General features: G+C 32.4%; 1 protein-coding gene across 2 annotated transcripts; it reads right to left on the bottom strand.

Annotated features, from left to right (window-relative positions):
• Positions 1-1,345: 1,345 nt before the first annotated feature.
• LOC130968793 (serine/threonine-protein kinase CTR1-like) lies at positions 1,346-15,347 on the bottom strand. Of its 2 annotated transcripts, XM_057894255.1 has the most exons (16): positions 14,974-15,346; positions 11,914-12,215; positions 11,644-11,785; positions 11,299-11,402; positions 9,708-9,913; positions 7,638-7,733; positions 6,421-6,540; positions 5,807-5,847; positions 5,285-5,353; positions 5,053-5,153; positions 4,858-4,942; positions 4,641-4,739; positions 2,317-2,385; positions 2,064-2,195; positions 1,744-1,838; positions 1,346-1,595 (listed from the first exon to the last, which is right to left on the bottom strand). In XM_057894255.1, the coding sequence occupies exons 1-16, from the start codon at positions 15,232-15,234 to the stop codon at positions 1,520-1,522; spliced, it is 1,998 nt and encodes a 665-aa protein (XP_057750238.1). In that variant the 5' UTR covers positions 15,235-15,346; the 3' UTR covers positions 1,346-1,519. The 2 variants fall into 2 exon arrangements, with proteins under 2 accessions (XP_057750238.1, XP_057750240.1); XM_057894257.1 differs by lacking the exons at positions 1,346-1,595; positions 1,744-1,838; positions 2,064-2,195; positions 2,317-2,385 and adding an exon at positions 2,402-3,544 and having other exon boundaries at positions 14,974-15,347.
• Between the last annotated feature and the right edge of the window lie 6,274 nt (positions 15,348-21,621).

Here is a 21,621-nt window from a genome sequence, read left to right as displayed (position 1 = left end):
CCGCAATGAAACCGATCCAAAATCTAAAAAATCCAAAATTGAGCGGTTTGAAACGATTTTCGGTTTGGATTGGTGCGATTTTACATTTTTTTTTACCGGTTTGGATCTGAACACCCTTACTTGGGTGTATCATACAGGATAATAGAGAGAATGAATATTATGTAAATCATAGGATCTGACCAAGTTGGTCAAAATGGCGGAGTGCGTCTGATTTTATATGTGACAAAAAAATACCTTTAAAACGTAAAGGTAAATTCTATTGCACTGCTATTAGACCGGCTATGCTTTATGGTACAAAGTGTTGGGCGGCTAAAGGAGAGCACGAATATAAGTGTAGCAGAAATGAAGATGTTGAGATGGATGAGTGGTCATACACGATTGGATAGAATAAGGAACGAAGTTATAAGAGAGAGAGTTGGAGTAGCACCTATTATAGAAAAGATGGTAGAATCACGTCTCAAGTGGTTTGGACATATGAGAAGAAGACCGACAGAACACCCAGTCAAGAGGATGGATGAGATGGAACATGGACAAGGGGTGAAAGGCAAAAGAAGACTTAGGATGACCATTCATGAGGTGGTCAAATAACATCTACATGTAAATAGTTTCTCTATAGACATGATACATAATAGAATTCAATAACATCGTTTGATCCATATAATCAACCCTACCTAATAAGAAAATACTTCATTGTTGTTTTCTTTTGATGAGGAGGGCCATGAGGCGGGTGCCAGCATTAGGGGAAGAGACGAGGGAAGAGGAAAGGGTAGTGAAAGGTGGTTGGGGGGGAGGATGGAGAAGGAAATGGAGCAGTAGTGGTGGTGGTGTTGGTGATGGTCAAAGAAAAAGGAAGGATGAGATAGATGGAGGGAATGGTGATAGTGGAAGGAATTGTGGTGGCAAAGAAGGATGGAAGGCAAAAGGAGGAAAGGACAATTAAATTACTAGGTTAGGATTAGGGAAAAAAGACGAAAGAAAAATAGTATTTACGAAATTATAAACAAATTTAATAATTGATCATTTTTATAGAACAAAACTTATCTTATATAGATATAACTTTAGTTTTAATTTCTTATGATCAGTTTTATCAAACATCTAAATCTTTCATGATAAAAAATATTATTTACTCTACTATAAAATTTATTATATATGTTTTAAGAGTTGTATAAATTATTTTATAAGTAACTATAAAACTCAAAATTCCTTTATTATTATTCTAGTTATCCAAAAAATTTGTATAAAAAATTTATAGTATTAATTTTTCGCACATTTTGCGGGTGTAAATCTAGTTCAATTTATAGTTATCCGACTACGACGACAATAATAATAATGATAATAATGATGATGATAATAATAATAATAATGATAATAATAATGATGATAATCAACGATGATGTTGATGCATTTAAATTAATCCAATTAAGGCAACAGAGTCAATTTGATCCCTTTCAATTTTCTTGCTTCAGTATTGCTGTCTGTTTTCTGTACACAATTTGAGGATTATTTTGCATGGACTTGTTCACCCATTTGCATCGGCAGTTATTTGCCGCAAACGTTTCATAACATGGGAGAAAGAAGGGCGTCTTGTGGGATCACTACAGCATGAAACAAAGTTTTGGGATATCAATTGAAAAAGTAGAGGTACAAAATGCACAAGATGTTGCAAAACGTGCATGAATCTGTTGCAGTAAGATAATTTGTTTATTCAAAAAAAAAAAAGAATTATGATTTGTTTAATCTTACGTATCCCAACAGAGCTCAATCAACGCAGTCACTAGAGGATTTACATGGCTTGGAATCTCTAGTCTTTGGTCCATAAAACCAACAGCTGCAACAACCTGCACTAACAGTATTCTATTCGTGAAATAAAGCATAAATATATGATTTGAATTTTGATGTATACATTGAAGGGGCAGCCCAGTGCAAAGTATCCCACGTTGTGCAAGGTCTGGAAAATGGTCGCACCCAGAGGAGGAGGAGGACGAGGAGGAGAGGGGGGGAGGGGGGGGGGGGGTTGTATGCATCCTAAAAAAAAAAGACCATGTCAGAGTAAATAATCTAACCTGTGAAGGATTTAACTGTCTCCATGGCTGTTCCAGGGTAACTAGTTCCCACAATATTACACCAAAGCTGAATACATCGCATTTTTCATTTGATGGTTTACCTAGGATGACTTCTGGCGCCATCCATTCAGGCTGATCATTTTCAGAAGGCAGGAAGAAGGATTAGAATGTGAAACCAACAAAGAATTTTTTATATGACTTATTAATGCAATCAAAGAACACTTTTTATTTTCAGTCAATGAATAGAACTTACTGTCCCAGCGGCGGTTTTAGATGAAAGGAATGTATTTGCCTTTGTACGTGAAAGGCCAAAGTCAGCTACCTGGAGTAAATATGACAAAAGTGAATGTCAATAGATACATTTTATTCATAAGTTTGAGCATTTGGACTTCGTCATTGTTACAACGGGTGAATAACATTAATTATTAGGTTCCTGCACCATCCAAGTGTAAGTTTGTTTTTAAGTGCCAACAGGGGAACAGCTAAGTTTGTTTTTAAGTGCCAACAGGGGAACAGCTAGATGCCCTTTCATTCATTTAGTATTATGACAAGGATTGGGGTGTATACTCAAATTCTTGCTTGAATTAATGTGTGTGTGTGTGTGAGAGAGAGAGAGAGAGAGAGGAGAATAACAGCGAGTATACTGTCCTAGCATAGATGTAAAGTAATAAAAATGTAATTGGCATCACAAAAGTTTAAGAGAGATGGCAACTATAGGTGGCTGATCAGTATGGTGGAGTAAAATTGGATTGCGAGAATTCGTCAACCACTTGAGTTCTCTGAGAGGGTTGGTGCAACCCTATTGTAGCTATGTGACCCTTCTTGGAGTTCAAATAATTTGAGTTTCAGCCTGCTGGTTTGCATCTGGAGTGAGGAACTGGAACCATTGAATCTAAGAAAGGTCTTAGATCATTAACAGTTACAGACACGGTAAAGACTATTAAGGAATTGAAACTCTCCATCAACATCACTACTCATGCAGGAGAAGAGGCTGTCTGGGGAAGTAGAGAGTATTTAAAATTCTCCGTAGTATGAGAGAAAACATCTACCGCGATTAAAATGAGGTAGTGAGCAAACAAGGAACCAACTCCGTGTCTAGCAATGTAAAAGTAAACAGGTGTTACTTAGGAAAAGAAAAAAAATGGGAGAGTCCAGCCATGTCAAAATCCTGCAAGTAAACCTAGTCCAGTCAGCTTAGAAGGATCCTGATGGATAGTTTTGTGTTGGTTGGAGATGACACAGGAGCTAATGTAACATTAGTTTCTGATTCGTTGTTATTTGAAGCTTATGTTGTATTATCCTGCAAAAAATATTATCATCTTTTGTTGCGAGTCTACCATACGCCCCAGCACATCAAGAGATGGGAAATGAATGCTCAAATGTTGGTATGTGTGATCCCTCAAGTCTCAGAATAGATCCTTTCTCGCCACAATTAATGCTGGCTCACAGCTTTAAAAGTATCCAATCAGCAAGAGCACTCTCTGCAGCCAACAGAAATCACAGACATCAATGACCAACTACATACACACACCTGGGAGCACCATTTCCAGAAAGCTTCTTTGTACACTCAAGTTTTTGGGACGAGTATAAAGATATTGCTGCCGTGGATCATGACACAGCTGCTTTTGAGCAAATGTGAAACATGGTTCACCTCCTACATTTTGATGGCAACACCATGCAGTATGGCCATTTGGCAACCAGGAATGTTACTTGTGACGTTCAATTATTTTTATGCAGTTTACTTTAAATCATGACAAACCCGTTTTTCTTTATGTTTCTCTATTGAAAATTCTAAATTTCATTTATCATAGGAAACACATGGATACCTATGGGTACCTATCTCTGAAAATAAAAAATGTTTACCAATGTGGCAATGACAGGGCAGAAGCCTGTTAAAACTCCATCAATGAAACCAATAAATGGTTTACTAGCAAAGTTCCACATTGGCTAGAGGCATGACTTAAGAGCTAATTTAACGATTGGTGTTAGAACACGGATATAGGATGGTGTTACATACCATGCCAATTAGAAATTAGGGATGTAATTGTAATCGAGGAACTATGGATTAGGGTGGGTTTTGTAACTAACTTGCCTATCTGGTAAGTGAGCGACAGAGTGAGCTCTGTGTTATGAGAGATAGATGGAAACTATAAAGGGTTATAGGGAACTAGTGAGAGGGTATGGAGAAAGATGGGATGAGCTAAGGCTAGGAGTTAATCAGGTCTCTCGAATTCATTAATACCTTTGTTGCACTTTCCTTTCCGGAAATAATAATACAGATACATTGGGACATTGGGCGATATCTCATTGGTACCACTCCAAGAGCATATCCAATACTCTATTTCAGTCTACCTAATGATGTTTTTTACACACTCCAAATCTTTGGTCTTGGGCATTAGAGATGTATGTTAATTCTGGCATTGGCTTAAGGTGTGGCCTGGCTGCATAATCACTTGGGAAATCCTCTCCTTAGAAGCTGCTCCTAAGGTCAGCACTAGATCTTGCTTTAATTGTTCAAACTTTAAAGTATCAGAAAAATCTAAGCAAACTGCAGAAAAACTTGTCTACAACAGTTACCTTGACAGTGTATGTATTGTCAACCAAAAGATTTGGGGACTTCAAATCTCCATGAACAATGGGAGGTCTCATTTGATGGAGATAATTCATTCCACTTGCCTAGACAAAACATATAAGTATCACACAAAGTCTAATCCGCAAATGACAATGCATTACTTTCTCGTAGAAGCAAAAAATGACAAAAGACAACTAGCAGCTTTGATCAGTGAAGGTGTACCACATCATAAGCCATGCTTAAACGACGCATCTCACTGAGTGATATTCCAACACCAGGCATGCGCAGAAGTTCATACAAGCTGCCTCTGCAAAAAAAGGAGAGTATTTGTTTCATCTATTTCAGCCTAAAATATATCCAACCAAGGGCATAAATGAGGAACAATACAAGCATATCTGGTACAAGAAATTAATGTACCTTGATAAATATTCTGTTACTATAGATAACCTTGGGGGTTGAAATACTGCACCCATCAGAAGTACAATGTTTGGGTGCCGCATGCGCTTCATTAGGGAGACCTATAAAATGAAACAGGATACTGAAGTGTAATCACACACAGAGAGAGAGAGAAGACCCTTTACATACCCAGAGAGAGCGAGAGAGAGACATACCCACATCTAAACAGATAAAACTGGATATTATGACATACCTCCTTCAGAAACTCTTCTATTCGCTCAGAATCAAAATCTTGCACCTTAAGAATCTTCACAGCAACATCCTAAAAGGTTATACTGTTAGCATATAATATTGGCATCATTAAACACTTTCAACGAGGAAAGAACAACATTAAAACATGAAATCTAGAATGATACTGAAATTAATGAGTATCATATTTGCACAAACAATTAGTCATGCACTCCTGCAATTTCTGCAGTATTTTCACTTCAAAACTTAACCTTAGTGGTTAGCAGTGAATAAGAATAGATTATACTATATTTTTGACAAGCTGAGCATGATTAACATCTATGCTATAGGTTGAAGGGGAGTAACACCCTATCCAAACACGAAATGGATTCTGCTTTCCAAAGAATCACTATAAAAAAAATCACCTTTTTTACAAGCTTAATTTTTTTTTATAATCAAACAAACCAGAATCATCTCCAACCTAAACAGTAAAACATTAAATATGGAACGATTAGAGAGCAAACACTGAAAGAAAATAAATCCTTACAGAACCACGCCAATCTGCACGAATGACAGTTCCAAATGACCCTGGAAAACAGTTATAATGCCTTATTCTATTGTTTGACAATACATTTTCTAAGATATGCAGAATGCTTCAGCAGAATCAGTAATATACTGTATAATATTTAGTTTACTTTAAACAATGTAAACAATATTTTATTGGTGAAATCCTTTAAAAAAAACCTACCATTAGATTAAAGGTTCATATCTTAGTACAATTTTATATACTACAAAATTAACAACAACAACAATAATATTTTACTGCACAAAAAATAAGAGTTCTCTGATTACATTGGTATTGATGTACAGGTTTTTCAAAATTTAACACAAATGAATTATAAATGATCACTATAAATGGTTGAACCAATAAAAATTATATCTTTTAGAAAATTATTGCAATAAGTTGCACCAAATCTGACACCAATGTAATTCCATCCTATCACTGCATACTAGGAGATTAATGTCAATCTTAAATCAATTGATATTGTATACAGTTGAAGACCAGATCGATATTGAACATCTTTGAAGGACTAATTGAAGCTATAATACCGTTAAGGACCAATCGTATATATATAATGAATGATGCTTCATATACAGTACCTGCCCCAATGTTCTCCTTCAGAACAAGTTCACTCCATGTTATATCTAGGTCCTCCACACCAAGATCAACTACAGACGGGTTTGTTTCAGTAACGGAAACGTAGTCATCTGCACTAAGACCTGCAGATGAAGGCATATCATATGGTAAGGTCTAATTCCATTGCATGATAATTTCTAATAGAACACAACTAAACTTTGTCCAATTTGATGGGATTTTCTACATTAAATTTAATGGCATTGTAGTGTCTTGTTATTGTCATGTTACATTCATTCCTTTAACTTTTAAATATCTTTCATACTATCACCTATGGTTTTTATAAGTTCCCCTCTCTTTTAATATTGGAGTACTCTACTAGATCTGCATCTCCTATGAGTGTCCAAAAGCATTTTTCCCATACATGCCAAAATAAGGTGGGACTAGTAAAAGCACGTCAAAATTGTTTATAAAAGCAAATTGAAAAAATGAATCATACGTCATTCCACTTATGATCTACTCTATGATAAGAGATAGCTCGATCTTTCAGCAGGTTAGGTAAATTAAACACCAAATAACCACAATGTGGGTGGATTCTATGGTGATTATCATTATGGTGGATATGGTGGCTATGAAATTTTCATAACACTTAAAAAGTGCAATTAAAATTAAAGTTAGATTTTTTTTTTATTATTTATCAACAGTATTTAATTTTATCACACTTTTTACTTTTTTTATTTTTAAATTAAAAATGTATTATGAAATAGTAAAAACATGTAACCTTAATTTTAGCTACACTTTTTAAGTGTTGCTTGTTACCTAGCTCAATGGCTTGATAGGTTACTAATTATAGTAGTGGATCAGTTAGTTAACTTGCAAGTAGCTATAGTTAGTGTGATTAGTTGGTTCACTTGTCAGCTGGTACGTTAGTTACTTTTCTGTTCAGTTTCTGTTTTCTGTTAGCATCAACTTGTTGTATATAAGGCAGAAGCTCAGGTAACGTAAACTGAGATTTTCGATTTGATGAAATCCAAGCTCTATTGCTGATCTTCGTATCTGGTTTCTCTCTCAATGAGTCCACTCTTGCTCCTCTCACACCTTCTACATTGTCAAAATTTCATAGCCACCATAATGATAGCCATTATAGCATTTACCTTACATGTGATCTACTCTAAAAGGAAGTGATAGACCATTCTTTCTCTTTCTTCTTTTCTTCAAGTTAGTAAAGATGGTTCATGCTTACCCGATGCAACTAGGTGGTCATTCCCATGGGCATAGTGTGCACTAGAAGTTCTAGTTTCTTTTACATCCATTCTGTCACTAAGATTAATTTTACCACCTGCATGATGCAAATCTGAAATTTTAGTAAATGTATCGCCAAAATTATTTTGACAAGATGTAGATCCAAGCAGGAAAAATAAGAATTTCAATAGAAATAAATTTAACTTCTTTCACAAAAATTGGTTTCTGAAATTAAAAAATGGTGTATTGAAAAATTAAATATTTTAATACTTTCAATATTTATTATGTTAAAAAAGTTTGAACTCTGAATCCTAAACCAGTAAAAATCTTTAAAAAAGTAACTATGATTAAAACTAAAATATCATTTATTTGTATTATATTTAGCTACATTACGTTACATTTATTTAAGTGGTACATATACTTTCCATTTTCTTTATATTTATTATATATATATTATTCCTAGTTAGAATTTACTGTTAAGTTTGTTATGAACATAGTTATTAAGTGAAAAAAGTAAAGATAAATTAAAAAGTAGAGAAATGATTGAAATAGTGAGGATAATTTTTTAAATATTTTTTAACTTAATTTAAAAGGTCATGATGAGTCTCTTGATATTTTATATTTTAACATAAAAAAAAGAAAGAATAAGGAGAGAATATTAGAAAAGGACGGGAAAATAAATTACATTGTCAAGTTGTCAAAGTATTGGTAACAATAACAACAACAACAACAACAACAATAATAATAATATTAGAAAGAAAAAAAAAAGAAGAATGCTAGGGGGCCAACACTTTTAGTGAGAAAAAGGCGAGAGTTGGCTAGTGTTAGTTCAAAAGTAAGACAAAAATAAAGAAAAAGTATTGGTCACCTAGAATTTCTCAATAAAAGTTAAACCCGAAAGGTAGGACTCTTGATATGGAGTCTTATCCATAACAATAAAATATTTTTCTATTTGGAATGCCTGGATACATATGAAGAAACCTCTTGTTTTGAGTTGCTTTATTAAATAAAATACAATACTTAGAATTATTTGTACATATAACTAATGAATTGTAATGAAATTTTAAAGGAGCAATGAACATAGTTAGAAAATTTAATGTGAGAAATCATAGATTTTATACAAGATTAATTTTCTTGATATCATTCTCTATGTTGTTATAAAATTAGTTTCATGCTTACATAGTAAGCTTTTTTTATGGAGAAAAAAAAAACTTAGATGTCATTAATTCATCATAGAATGACTTTCATTTCTCCTTTTATATATTTATAAATCATGCTATATGATTATAAAAATCAGCCACCAAATCAACCACTCTTATAGAGGACATATTGAAATGCAAATAGACATAAAAAATGAGTTAAACAATACATGTATTTATATAAAAATACATGATGGCTGATTTTTGGCGTGCATATAACATTGTTGTTATAGGTAGATTCTTTAAGCTTAATGTTGGATTGAATGAATAGATACACAAAACAAGTTAGGGCTGAGGTGGTGAAAGTTAGCTTCAAGTAGTTTGGCCATAACGTAAAGAAGTCCTATAAAACTAACCCTAGTAAGGAGAGTAGATAAAATGAAGGTTTAAATGTAATTATGTACAGTAGAATATCTATGCATAAATGAGTTAAGATATTATAGGATCTATTATGATACAGTAGTTAAATGTAATTATGTACAGATTCCTTTTTCAAGTTCTATAAACTAGTTTCCGCTTCGTAACTAAAACTCATGGAATTTTTTATTTTGTCTTTCTCTCCTCTCACATTTAAGTATTTAACAAAGCACAAAACGAATATGAAAAGAAGAACCTAATTAAGCCTTCCAAATCCTTTTAGACCCTCTATAATACTTTTTAATATTTCATACAATAACAAAATGCATGCGAGATGTGAAAATTCAAATAGATATACTAAAGACACACGCAACAGAAACGAAGAAAAAATAAAGGAAAAAAAGAAACAGTAGTTTTTAATAAAAAAAATGGCAAACAAAATACTTCCTCCCTTTTCTATAGAAGTTAGTGCCAGTTGATAATTATACTAAATGCATCTGAAGAGAGAAAATAACCTGATGTTGTATCAAATATATGGTGCAATCCTTGACTGTCCAAGAAAAATAATTGGGCTAATGTCTTAGTATATTCAGCTGCTTCAACTGTCTTGAACTTTGGGTGACATAATGGTGAAGAGACCACCATTGATGATGCAGAGTTCAGCAAAGAGTCAGGCTGGCACATTGACCCAGGCCTTTCAACTAAATCAATCATATACTCCCTAGAAAGGTGTACACAGAAGTATATTGTTATTATTATAATTGAACCTTTTTTCGTGGTTATTTCAGATAACAAAATCATGCCTGGCAGATTCAATGCAGAAGGAAAAACAAGCAGCAGCAGCAGCAGCAGCAGCAACAACAACAACAACAAAGCCTTATCCCAATAGGTGGGGTCGGCTAGAAGGAAAAACAAGCAATTGATATAAAAGTTTACAAAAGCTATTATAGCAAATAAAGACTATTGATCTGATTAGAATTGTCTAAGTTTATTCCATAGGCAATTAGGACAACTCTTTAGTTGGAGCGTAATGCACGCACCTTTAATGACAAATTTTCTTACAAGCGAGTTTTGTGGGACAGGATTAGACATCTAGCATCTTTTTGGTGTAATGCTGATGATTTATATAGAAAACTTTCCCTCTCAAATAAGTTGGGAGATTTGAAAGCTATGCGTTATAGATAAATCTTTTGTTTTGTTTTGATTTTCTATCCTTTATCCCCAATTTGTATTATCCTTCTCCTCATCTTAAGAAATTCTCTTTTTATCCCAACCAAAAAAAAAGTATTTAATGTATTTCCTATTGTTTTCTAGGTTCTCATGTGTATCACTTACCTAAAGATGTTGAAATTGTGAAACAGGTGGCTGAATTGTTTAGGCTCACCCAATAAGTTCACCACTTGAATATGGACACCAACCAACACTTTACGTAATGCAATAAGAAACACAATTTACATTTACAGGGACAATAACAAAGATTTGAACTATTTTTTACAGCTCTTATTGTTCCAATTCTATGCCTTCTACTATTTGAAGTGCCATATTAATCAACTGGTAGCAAAATTTGCTTTTGCATACTTGGGTTTGCCCTGCTACCTTATATCAATTTTCTTTTTCTAGTTTTGCAGGTTTAGGGAGAATAAAGGATGCCACATTTTTTGTAGCAATGTGCCATATATGCCACTACTTGAAGTATTTGGTTGCAGCCTAATTCTCACACCTTCAGTGATAGATTTTCATGCAAGCATGTTCAGTGGATAAAGATAAGCATTTTGAATCTATTTGGTGTAAAGCTCACAATCTTTTAAGATTACTTTCCTCCCAGATTTGGTTATATTTAGACATCAATTGCACCTTAAATTGATGGTAATTTTAATACTATGAAGGAGCAAGTCAATGTGAAAATCTTCCAAGGATTAATTTGAAGGCCAAGTTGACAAACCTTTTTTTCTTCCCCAAAAAGTTGAATCAAGAAGCATTTTGATCATCAGATAATATTGTTATTAAAACCCAAAATAAGCTAATCCAAATATGAACCACAGCAAGAAATAATAAGAATTAAAAGTCATTTGAAGTTTTCACGCAAATTTTAATTAATGACCAAACCTGTCAGAATCAAATTGCACTATGCATGAAGCGCCAACATCCCTGCTACAATACTTGCATCCCTTAGCAATTCGGCATGGTAAGTCAATTAAGTCAGCTAACACCTGAAATTTAAATTGTTAATTGTGGATATTAGGTCCCCAAATGCACCATGTCACCAGAATTCAAATTAACACTAACTATGAAAATTCTTTATTAAAAACTCCAAATTGCTTAAACATAACAATGAATGGAATGAAATAAGAATTATAAGAAAAATGTTTATAATCTTATTGATATTGAGGACAAAAGAACGCACATACCCAGAAAATCAATCAAAATAAAAATTTAAATAACGTGCAATACTTTAAACAGCAATGCTCGGTGAACACAAAGACCAACAGCTAAGCTTCCAATCGGAAGAATGACAGAATTCAGGCAGCTCTTTAGTTTTTGGGCGCACTCCTTCCACTGTGAGCCTAAATTTTCCTTAGTTGAACGTCCACCACTTTCAGGGAGAAAAAGAATATATATGTAAAAGAAAATAAAAGGCTTGTCAGGACAATGGCAATGCAATTGTGAGTAACGGAAATATTTTCCTTGTACTTTTCCAAATGGAAGAAAGATGAACCTCACCCCATCCTACTATAAACAAGATTTGCAACCTGAACAGCTGCAAATTTTGGAGAATTCCAGCTACTTGAAAGACTGACTACTCTACTTTGCAGGTCTCTCAAACCAGGATCTTTGGATTTATCAATAGCAACCACTACAATTGACGAGTCATCGCAAGGTTCTACTGACATCAGTGATTCAAATGAAGGAATTATACCAACATCCTGCAGATCAGAACTTATCGACCATGTGTAAGCATCCACCCCATGGATTAGGTAGAAGCCATCGAGAATTTTGTCCGAGTATTGCAAACAACCATTTACCTGCCCATTGTGAGAACAGAAAATAACTGATTAATTCCAGATATTAATGACAGATTTAGGTCAAGACAATTGAGCAATTCCTTAGATTAAGATTTAAAGCAGAAAAGTAAAAAAGGTTAATATAAACTGTTAAGTCACTACTCAAATTACTAATCAACATTGAACTTTGTCACACCTAATTAATGAAAAGAATCAACAGAATCAATTTACAGTATATTTCTGGTAAGAATACCGTATTAGAGCAGGAGGTGTATGACTGAACAGATAATTTTTGACAGTGCCCTTTTATTTTTAAAAACAGTTTCCTCGCTTAAGCTAAAAGCAGGCCATTATTGCATTTTTGGACCAAATTATTTGTGCAATCATGTAGTTCGTTAATATACTTCCTATTATAGGTTGTGACAGATATTAGTGTGGTTAATTAGTTCGAGTAACATAACAGAAGCGGTTATGATTCATCTTCTCTCTTCAACATATATAAAGAGAGTATGACTTAGATATGTATGTGGCATTCTCTTCACTTACACAATAGCTCCTATTCTAATCACTCTTCTGCAACTGTGGCTTTCTTCTTTTTCTCATACTCAAGTTCTTAATAGAACTCTGCATCTCTAGGAAAACTTACACAAATGAAATAAAATCACTCTAGTATGGAGTCTATAAATTATGTGTTTTAATCATATAAGCCATAGATGAAGAAGAAATTAGCAGAAGTATAAAAGGTGTGAAGCAGGGAAAATTTGTCATATATTTGAAATTAATTTAATTTCTGGCATTATTTAGATTCACTTCATTTATTATTTGATCTAAAAGAGCCTGTCAAATACCACACTCCTACTTTTCAAAACAATCCTTCTGTTGTATTTAGTTTGTGTTTGAATTTGCCTGGGGTATTCAATTTTTTTCAAAGAGGGCTTTTCAATTTTTTTCAAATAATAATAATAATAATAATAATAATAATAATAATAATAATAATAATAATATAATGAGAATTGTTTTTATATCAACCAGTTCAGTAGATTGAATGTTGTATGTGCAAACTCAGAAATAATTCCAAAATAGTCATAGTGGGCCTTCAGAAATAGTTCTAAAATGATTATAATGGAAAATCTAACATGTACCTTCAGGCTTCAGGCTAGGAAAGTTGTTTACTCGTAACCCTAATAGCATATTTTTCAGTTTGCATGAACTTTTGCATAGACCTTCATTCTCCATATTTATTTGTCTTATGTTGAAAAAAAAATTTTTTGTAGTCAACAAGAATCGAACTCTAGACCTTTAAGTCAAAGAAGCTCTAATACTATATCATAAAACTATTTTTCTTAAAAATTTAAACCGATAGAAAGAAGCACATGAATAATTATATCTCTAACATATATCATTTAAAATATATACATCTATATTTAAAAAGAGAAATGTTAAGGGTCAACCCCTTTTATCAATTTTAGCCAACAGGCAACAGGCCAATATCTTATTTTTTATGCCAATAACTTTTGCAAGAGTTGGCCAGTATTGGCCAAAATAGCATTTCTCATTTAAAAATGCAGCTTGACGGACAGATGGGCCACTTTAACAATCTTTGGTGGCTAATTTTCTTATTTCCAAAAACTAACCATGAACATGACGAGAGAAGTTACAAAATGGTAAAGAAAAAAATACATAAAATAAAATTTTAAAGAAATGTGACTTAATCAGCACGAAACCCTACGGATGCTAGTAAATAGTAATAATAAAAGATATCTTCATATATTTGAAATTTATATATTATACTTTTAGTTATTTGGTTAACTATATACTCGGATGATATCGGACGTATGATCCTCCACCAAGCCACCCATACAGCTATCCTCCTATTTCCCCAAATTTAAAGTTATGAGGAGTGCTAGGGGAACAATGATTATCTTGAACAACATGAACAACCACCAATCAAATACAAGTACACTACACCCTAATTTAATGCTACTCATTAAATTTACTCTTTTAACCCTATTAATTCACATTGTTTACACATTGTTCAAGAATATTATTAGTTACCTATACTTTTCCTAAAGTTATTCATTCACAAGAAGCATAACAACAATAATTAGGTAAATTCTATCCAACCCTCTAAGGTAAGTTATCCTGGTTATTAGATGAAATTAGTTGACTTATCATGATTAACTTCAATTACTCAAAATTCAACCCAACTCCACTATCAAAATCTCACTAAGCTTGAAGGGAATGTACTGAAGCACATATGCACAGCCTACGGATCTCATGACTATAACACAGTTCGTGCTGGACGAACAATCAGAGCACCCTGAATCGTGCTGTGGCAAATTCGTCTGCTCTTCGGTTAACAAGGAAGTTTAATTCATTTCCTAATTGGCTTTCATTTCATTTCATTTATTCTATTATCTGATGATGCATCGCACTTCGCAGGCAGGTATCGCCAAACTCATTGAACTTGCTAGAGAGACTAACGTTCAGGCAATTATATATAAATCTTGCTTGCATTTCATTTTCATTTCAATTTCAGTCTCATTTCATTTATGTTCTTTTGGTGCTATGAACACAAAAGGGTGAAGAGCAAAAGAAATTGGATCTGCTTTTCAATAAAGTCTTTATCAAGATATGATAAGCCAACTAATTTCATTCAACAATCATAAGACATGTCACAGTAACTTATTTTTTATCCTATTATTTTAGAAAAAGTTGGATAGAATTCACTACTAATAATATAATAAAAATTCCAAGGGAAAAAAATAGACATTAATACCCAAAAACGATGCGACATTGCCTGGGCCGAATCGGAAGAGGTGGGTTGCAAGTCAAGGAAATTGGGATTGTCGGAAGAAGCAGACTGCGAAGAGAGGCGAAGTGCCAGCTGGAGCTGAAGCTGATAGCTCTCCTCAATCTGCTTGGCCCAGCTCTTGATGGAGTTCGACGAAACCTGCTGCTGTTCTTCGTCAGGCCCATCCATGGAGTGATGGAGATGGAGTATGGCTATCTGACTGTCAGGGGGCAGGAGAGCCACCATGCATCTCTTTTTCGAAAACTGTGCCCTTAATCTTCCAAATCCAAACACAGTCACAAACTACTTCACCGTTTGTTTTCCACTTTTCCTGGATCCTGGGTAACCGGTTTTCACTGCCATTAAAAGTGGTCTTTTTAAAAGCTTGTTTAAAAGTGCTACGTCACTAAAATAAAGGATAAATTATTCCTTAATGAACATTAATAATTATCTTTTTAACTGACGCTATGTTTTTCTTGATATTTGATAACAGTATCAATTTTATCATTTCTATTAAATACATTTTTTTTCAATTTTAAAATTTTAATTTCTTTTAAATCAAATCATCATTTCTAGTTAATTAGGTTAAGTTTTTGAACTTGTTCTTACGTTTTCGATCTTTAATTTTAACGAGCATAACTATCAATTCTTTAACTCTCTTTTTTCTAAGATTTTTTTCATATTAAAAGATATTACATTCGAAGAAAAGTAAGAGAATATAAATTTATATGACAGATATAAATTTATATCATAAATAAAATTTTTATAAATAATTAATGACATGAATAATAAAATAATTAATTAATATTTGAGACGAATATAAATATTAAAATATTTATTTTATTTTGTTTTATTATTATTTGAATAATAATTTAATATTTTTAATGACAATATAATAATTTAGAAAGATGTTTACGTATGCCGATATCTTTTTTAAAATATGGTATTCCAACAATGTTAACCATTTAGATATAATAATTAAGAAAATACAAGGTCCAAATTTGGCAGACGAACATGAAGGCTGGGTGGTGCATGTAGTAGACATGCAACTGTTTTTTCCTTTAACAAGTTTTGTAAGATTGAAGTTGTCAGCTTGTCTTCTAGACAAATTTTAAAAGTCATTTTTTTCAGCCGCCATATGTAATATGTCTTGGCTGAGCTACACTTAAGACAATTCTATAATATTTTTTGTTTGATGTTTAATTTTTATCTAAATTATTTTTTATAATAATTTTAAAATATTTAAAATTTTTTTATTTTTATACTTTTAAATTTAGAATTAATTATTTTATCTATTTTAATAATTAGGTAACACTTTTTAGGCACTATAACAAACATCCTACACTAAATGGCGTTATTTTTCTTCTTTGATAAAAAAAATTTAGTTATTGTGTATAAAAATATCATTTGATTTTCATAAAATTTTTCATTTTAGTACTATAAAATAGTTAAATTATTTATTTATTATTTGATTCTTCTATTATGTTAAGTTTAATTATTTTAATAGTTAATTATTTAATTAAAAATATGTAAATTAATATGTATAACAAAGACAAAATCTTATGTAAAGGAAGAGGGACAATGCTCCCTCTTTATTTTTTTTTAACAAAATATGTATAAATTTTTATTTAACTAATTTTTTATAAAATTAATTTTTAGTTTTTTTTTTCAAAATATAACATAACTCCGTTCCTATGTATTACCTTAATACATAGTAATTATTTTAATATTTAATTTTTTGTATGCACATAGTATTTTTTAACTTGCAAATATGTTTAATTTGTAATGAGCTTAAAAATTTATTTAAATATTGATAGAAAATAATGGTAAGTTCTTAATTTTGTTTGTAATCAAAATTATGTATGTTATATTTTGTAAAACCTAAAAATTTATTTTAGTAGGAATTTTGAATATTAATAAAAAATAGAGTAAAGTTGATAGACTTTATAAGAAATAAAATACTTTAAATTAGGTACAATAGAAGTTCTTCTTTTCATGATTAATGAGTATATCTAAAAGTTTAATTTGATATCACCAATATAATTGCATAATCAATCATATTTTTTAATTTTTAGGTTTATGAATTGTATTTTTCTAATTAATTTATGATTTAAAAAAGATCAAATTTGATTAAATACAGTTAGTTTAGTCAATGATGTATATAGTATTTATTATCACAAAAATACTGATTTTTTATTTACCAAAATTATTATATAAATTATTCATGGTTACATAGATAGGATAGAATATAACTATCATGAAAAAAAATGAATAGAATAAGTCATGAATTATGCAATAATAGTTAGGATTCACAACTAGAAAATGGATAAATACAAACAGATTTACAGACAGATTTAGTCTTTATTACAGATGGATTTTTGGTTACCGACGAAATTACCGACGGATTTTGTCCCACTGTAAAAGCCCCGTCGGAAATTATTTATCGACGGATTTTTTTTCGTCGGAAAATTACCGACGGATTTTTACGATTTACCGACGGATTTTTACGATTTACCGACGGATTTTCTCTCTATAAACCCTCCCTCCATTTCCTGAAGGCGACAAACTTACAGACGGATTTTCAGACAGATTTTTCGTCTGTAATTACAGGCAGATTTTCAGACGGATTTTCCGTCTGTAATTACAGACGAATTTTCAGACGGATTTTCCGTCTGTAATTACAGACGGATTTTTCGACGGATTTTCTCTTTGTAATTACAGACGGATTTTTCGACGAATTTTCTGTCTGTAATTTAAACTTTGGAAAATCATAATTACAGACAGAAAATTCGTCTGTAAATCCGTCTGTAAAGTAAAATAGAATTTTTTTTACTTTTTCTAATTACAAAATAAAATTATTTTCATACAAAATAAATATAAATTTAATACAAATTTTTATCTAATTTATATTTAAATATTTATAATATTTCAAAACATAAACAAATTCATCGTATTATCAAACTAAAAGAAAAGTATTATGAACAAGCAAAGTCAATATAATTCAAAACATAAACAAAATGTATTGATCATCAACTATAATTCCTAGTATATATTGTTCAACCATACTAAAACTATCAGCTATAGTCTTCAGTGTCATCTTCATCCTCATCATCATCATAGCCCTCATCCGAAGACATTGAGGGTGGCGGCGGTGGCGGTGGTAGTGGAACTGCACTAGAACTACTTGACGCTCTAACCTTCTCATAATAGCTAACATAAGCCTCATTCCATCTCTTCTGTTTCAGCTTTTTCTTTTTGGCCTTTCCAATTGCCCGTTCCAACTTTTCTAATTTCTTTTGAGTCTTTTCCAAAGGAGCCAAGCGTGTATCTAACAACTTACTAATACGCTCATCTATTTGTTGAGTAACACGCTGAAAAAGCTCTTCATTGAGATTATGAATCTGTTCTCGCAAATCAGGAACAGAATTTTGATTTCTTGGTGCTCTTCCAGATACAGAATTGGCAGAAGTGGTTCCAGACTTGATAGAGCTAGAAAAGAATGACCCTTTTCCGTAAACTCGATTCTTCTTTTGTCCACCACACACTTCCTCCCAAATCAAGTCTTCATCAATTGGTTGTAGCTCCATTCCCTGTGCTTGAGCCTCGGCATGTTGAGCCTGAACTTCTGCCAACTTTTTTATAAACTTCTCCTGTTGCACAATGATTATATCAATTATATTATTATTATTAAGACAAATAACCATGCATATTACTTAATAGAAAACTTTTAGATTTTGCACAAAACTTTTCAAATTGTATATATTTAAATTCAAACAATAGAAAACTCCAATAATTGGGACATGCTACTATGGTTTAAGTACAGCATTAGTGACCCTCTAATGATGATTTACTAGTAAAAGAAACGCTACTTGTGACATTCCTGGATCTTGATCAGCCAAGCCAACTCTTATTTAAAGTATTTTAACAACTGACAATGCCGTGGAAGTACTTAATGAACTGAATTTCCTTTTGGAAGAACATGATTCTTAACTTTCATTAATTCAAGGAAAATTGGGTATATGCCAACAGATTATTAGTTCTTGTAAACACCCCTGCAAGCTGCAAACATTTCAAGGTAATTAACAGTTGATGCATTATATTCAGCTCTAATTATAAACAGCGTTCTTAATAAATATTCTTGAGTTTAGTACAACAACCAAATTGAATTTGGTTTCCTTCGGATATATGGTATATTCAACCAAGCTAGAAACCAAGATTTTTCCTCCTCATGTGCACCTTTGGAAACATTAAACTACTAGATTACCATATTCCAAGAGAATAATGCATGCTTCACATGCTTTCTACACAAGATTAAGATTGGTGAACTGTATTATCTCTTAAGGAGATGTGTCAAATGGCTTAGACTATAGAAACTTGGAAGAAAAGAAACCAACTATAAAATCACAAAGCACAAAGCTGAATAATAATAATAATAATAATGTTGAACATAGTTAGGACCACTAAATAAAAAAAACTGGGTACAAAATGAAATCACCAATGCAAAAGCAGTAGTTTGGAAACAAATTTTTCTTTAAAAAAGAAAACATAAAAATTGAATTCAAACAATTAAAATCAACAATCAGTGAATGGATGAAGTTCAAGCTTAGGCTTCTTTTATCATCTACTAATTACAGGAACAATTAGTTCTTCCAAAGCACTTGATATCCTTCAAATAACACTGTTCGACACTAAACAAATCCACAGTTAAAATTTCTGTAATCTTCAAAAATGCACCAATATATTGGATAGATCCCTCAATCAGAAGTTCAGAACAAATCCATCAATTAAATAGATCTAACAAATCCCAGTCCTCGATCCAAGTTTCCAGCAAAAAGAATTCGAGAAAAAACACAAATGGATAACCAAAAACAATGTGAATCTCTCCTAGTCAAACTGAATCTTCTATGGTCAAACCAAGCCAAATCAAATCAAAAACTAATATTTTAAATAAAGAATAATTTGTCTAATATTTTAAACCAAATGGCATTAATGGATTATATTTTCTTCACCTAAAAAAGTTCCGTACAACAGATATATACTGCCACACGCCGAGAAAAGATCCTCCAGGAGTAAGAAGGCACTTCATGAATAACATTCCCTTTGATAACATGAGTTATTTGTTTGTTATTAGACCCCACAATTCTTGGAGTCACACTCTTGTCACTTTTGTTAACGACTTAACGTACTATGCAGTATGCAATAGGCCAATTAATTACTTGTGTTTGGTTTCATTTGTAATTTGTAATGGATACAGGGACACTTTGGAAATTTCTCCAAACCCAATTAGTTTGTGTATGGATGTGCATAAATAAAATAAAGAAAACACACACAAGTGAGGAATTTAGAAAAGCAGAAGAAAAGCAAGTCGGCAATAAAGGAAAAGAGAGAAGAGAACCGTGGATGCCTTGGTAACTTATTCTCATGAAGCAGAAAAATAATGCTCCTATGAGCATGCCCTTAAAAATATTTGTTTCATTCAAATGAAAGTTAAAATCCTTTTCTCATTAATTGTTTCTCTAGAAATATTTATCTTCCTGTGCATTTCTTGTTTGTATAAATGCTCAATATAATTTTGTTGAGAGTTGAAATAAAATGTTCATAAAAAATACTAAATCTTCATCCTCACATATGTTACCTGCAGTGCATCTCATGCTTCCTGAAGGGATCTCCAAAGTTGAGAGTGCTGACATGGTAGAATTCATCACCTAATACATCTGAACCATACATGGCGATAGGATCGGTATGATTTGTAGTATCATAAACATTAACAATGACTGACTGCTTGCTAGCAAGTTGCTGAAGTAATTTTTCCACTAATGACTCAATGTCAAAGACCCCTCCAAGATACCTTCACAGGAATTAATAGAAAACATTAGAAAGCTTCTCTAGCAAGTCAAATGCAGTATGAATTGTGCTCTCAAATTCATGATCCAGTCCCCAGTGAAAAAGTTGCTTCGAAACTCTTAATTACTGAACTCGAATGAGGTAAACTATGTTAAGTGTTTCACTAATCCAAGGGAACCCCTTCAAGTTTTATAAAACTGGAATTGTTTCATTGAAAAAGAATAAGACTTGTAAGTGTTCAAACACATTGAATGTACAAAAAATTTAAGTACACACCCATCAGTTGCTTGAATCCTTTCATCTGGGGTTGCATTTGATGGAAGTTCTTTCTTGTATACAGCAAATGTGAGGATAACGCCTAGACGATTTGTTTTGAGCAGCCTGAAGGGAGCAGTTAAGACTCCTTTGCCTGACTCTCTTGCACGCAACACGTTTTCCCGGTCTTCCTGTAGATGAACAAGTGAATAACTTCAAATTTGGTAGCCATATATCGAAAACATCAAACGTGAACAATCACTAACAGTTAAGCATTCTGATGTCCACAAAGTTATACTATTCAATTCTCTATACTCCATAAGGTATCAACTCATGCAGATGAAAGAATAGGGAGAGAAAGAGAATTGAAAAAGTATCAATGTTGGAACATAAATAGTTTTGGGAATAAGCTAACAACTGTTTAAGACCCCATAGAAGCCTTTAAAGCGAAACCTTGACTTCTCCTGCAAACATTAGAGCGAGACGTATGAAATCACATGGAAAAAAAGAAGACAAAACAAAGTTTCATTGGCT

This window comes from Arachis stenosperma, chromosome 3, assembly GCF_014773155.1.
Source record: "Arachis stenosperma cultivar V10309 chromosome 3, arast.V10309.gnm1.PFL2, whole genome shotgun sequence".
NCBI classification, from domain to species: Eukaryota; Viridiplantae; Streptophyta; class Magnoliopsida; order Fabales; family Fabaceae; genus Arachis; species Arachis stenosperma.
The sequence above is the reverse complement of the archived record's forward strand: the minus strand, read 5'-3'. Positions and strand labels throughout refer to the sequence as shown.

Excerpts from the sequence above, each read along its gene's own strand:
- LOC130968793 (XM_057894255.1), bottom strand. The coding sequence starts at position 15,234 with ATGGTGGCTCTCCTGCCCCCTGACAGTCAGATAGCCATACTCCATCTC. Across the intron at positions 11,786-11,913 it reads CTTGTTTATAGTAGGATGGG|TGGTGGACGTTCAACTAAGG; the intron begins GTGAGGTTCATC and ends TCTCCCTGAAAG. Across the intron at positions 9,914-11,298 it reads GTGCAATTTGATTCTGACAG|GGAGTATATGATTGATTTAG; the intron begins GTTTGGTCATTA and ends ACACCTTTCTAG.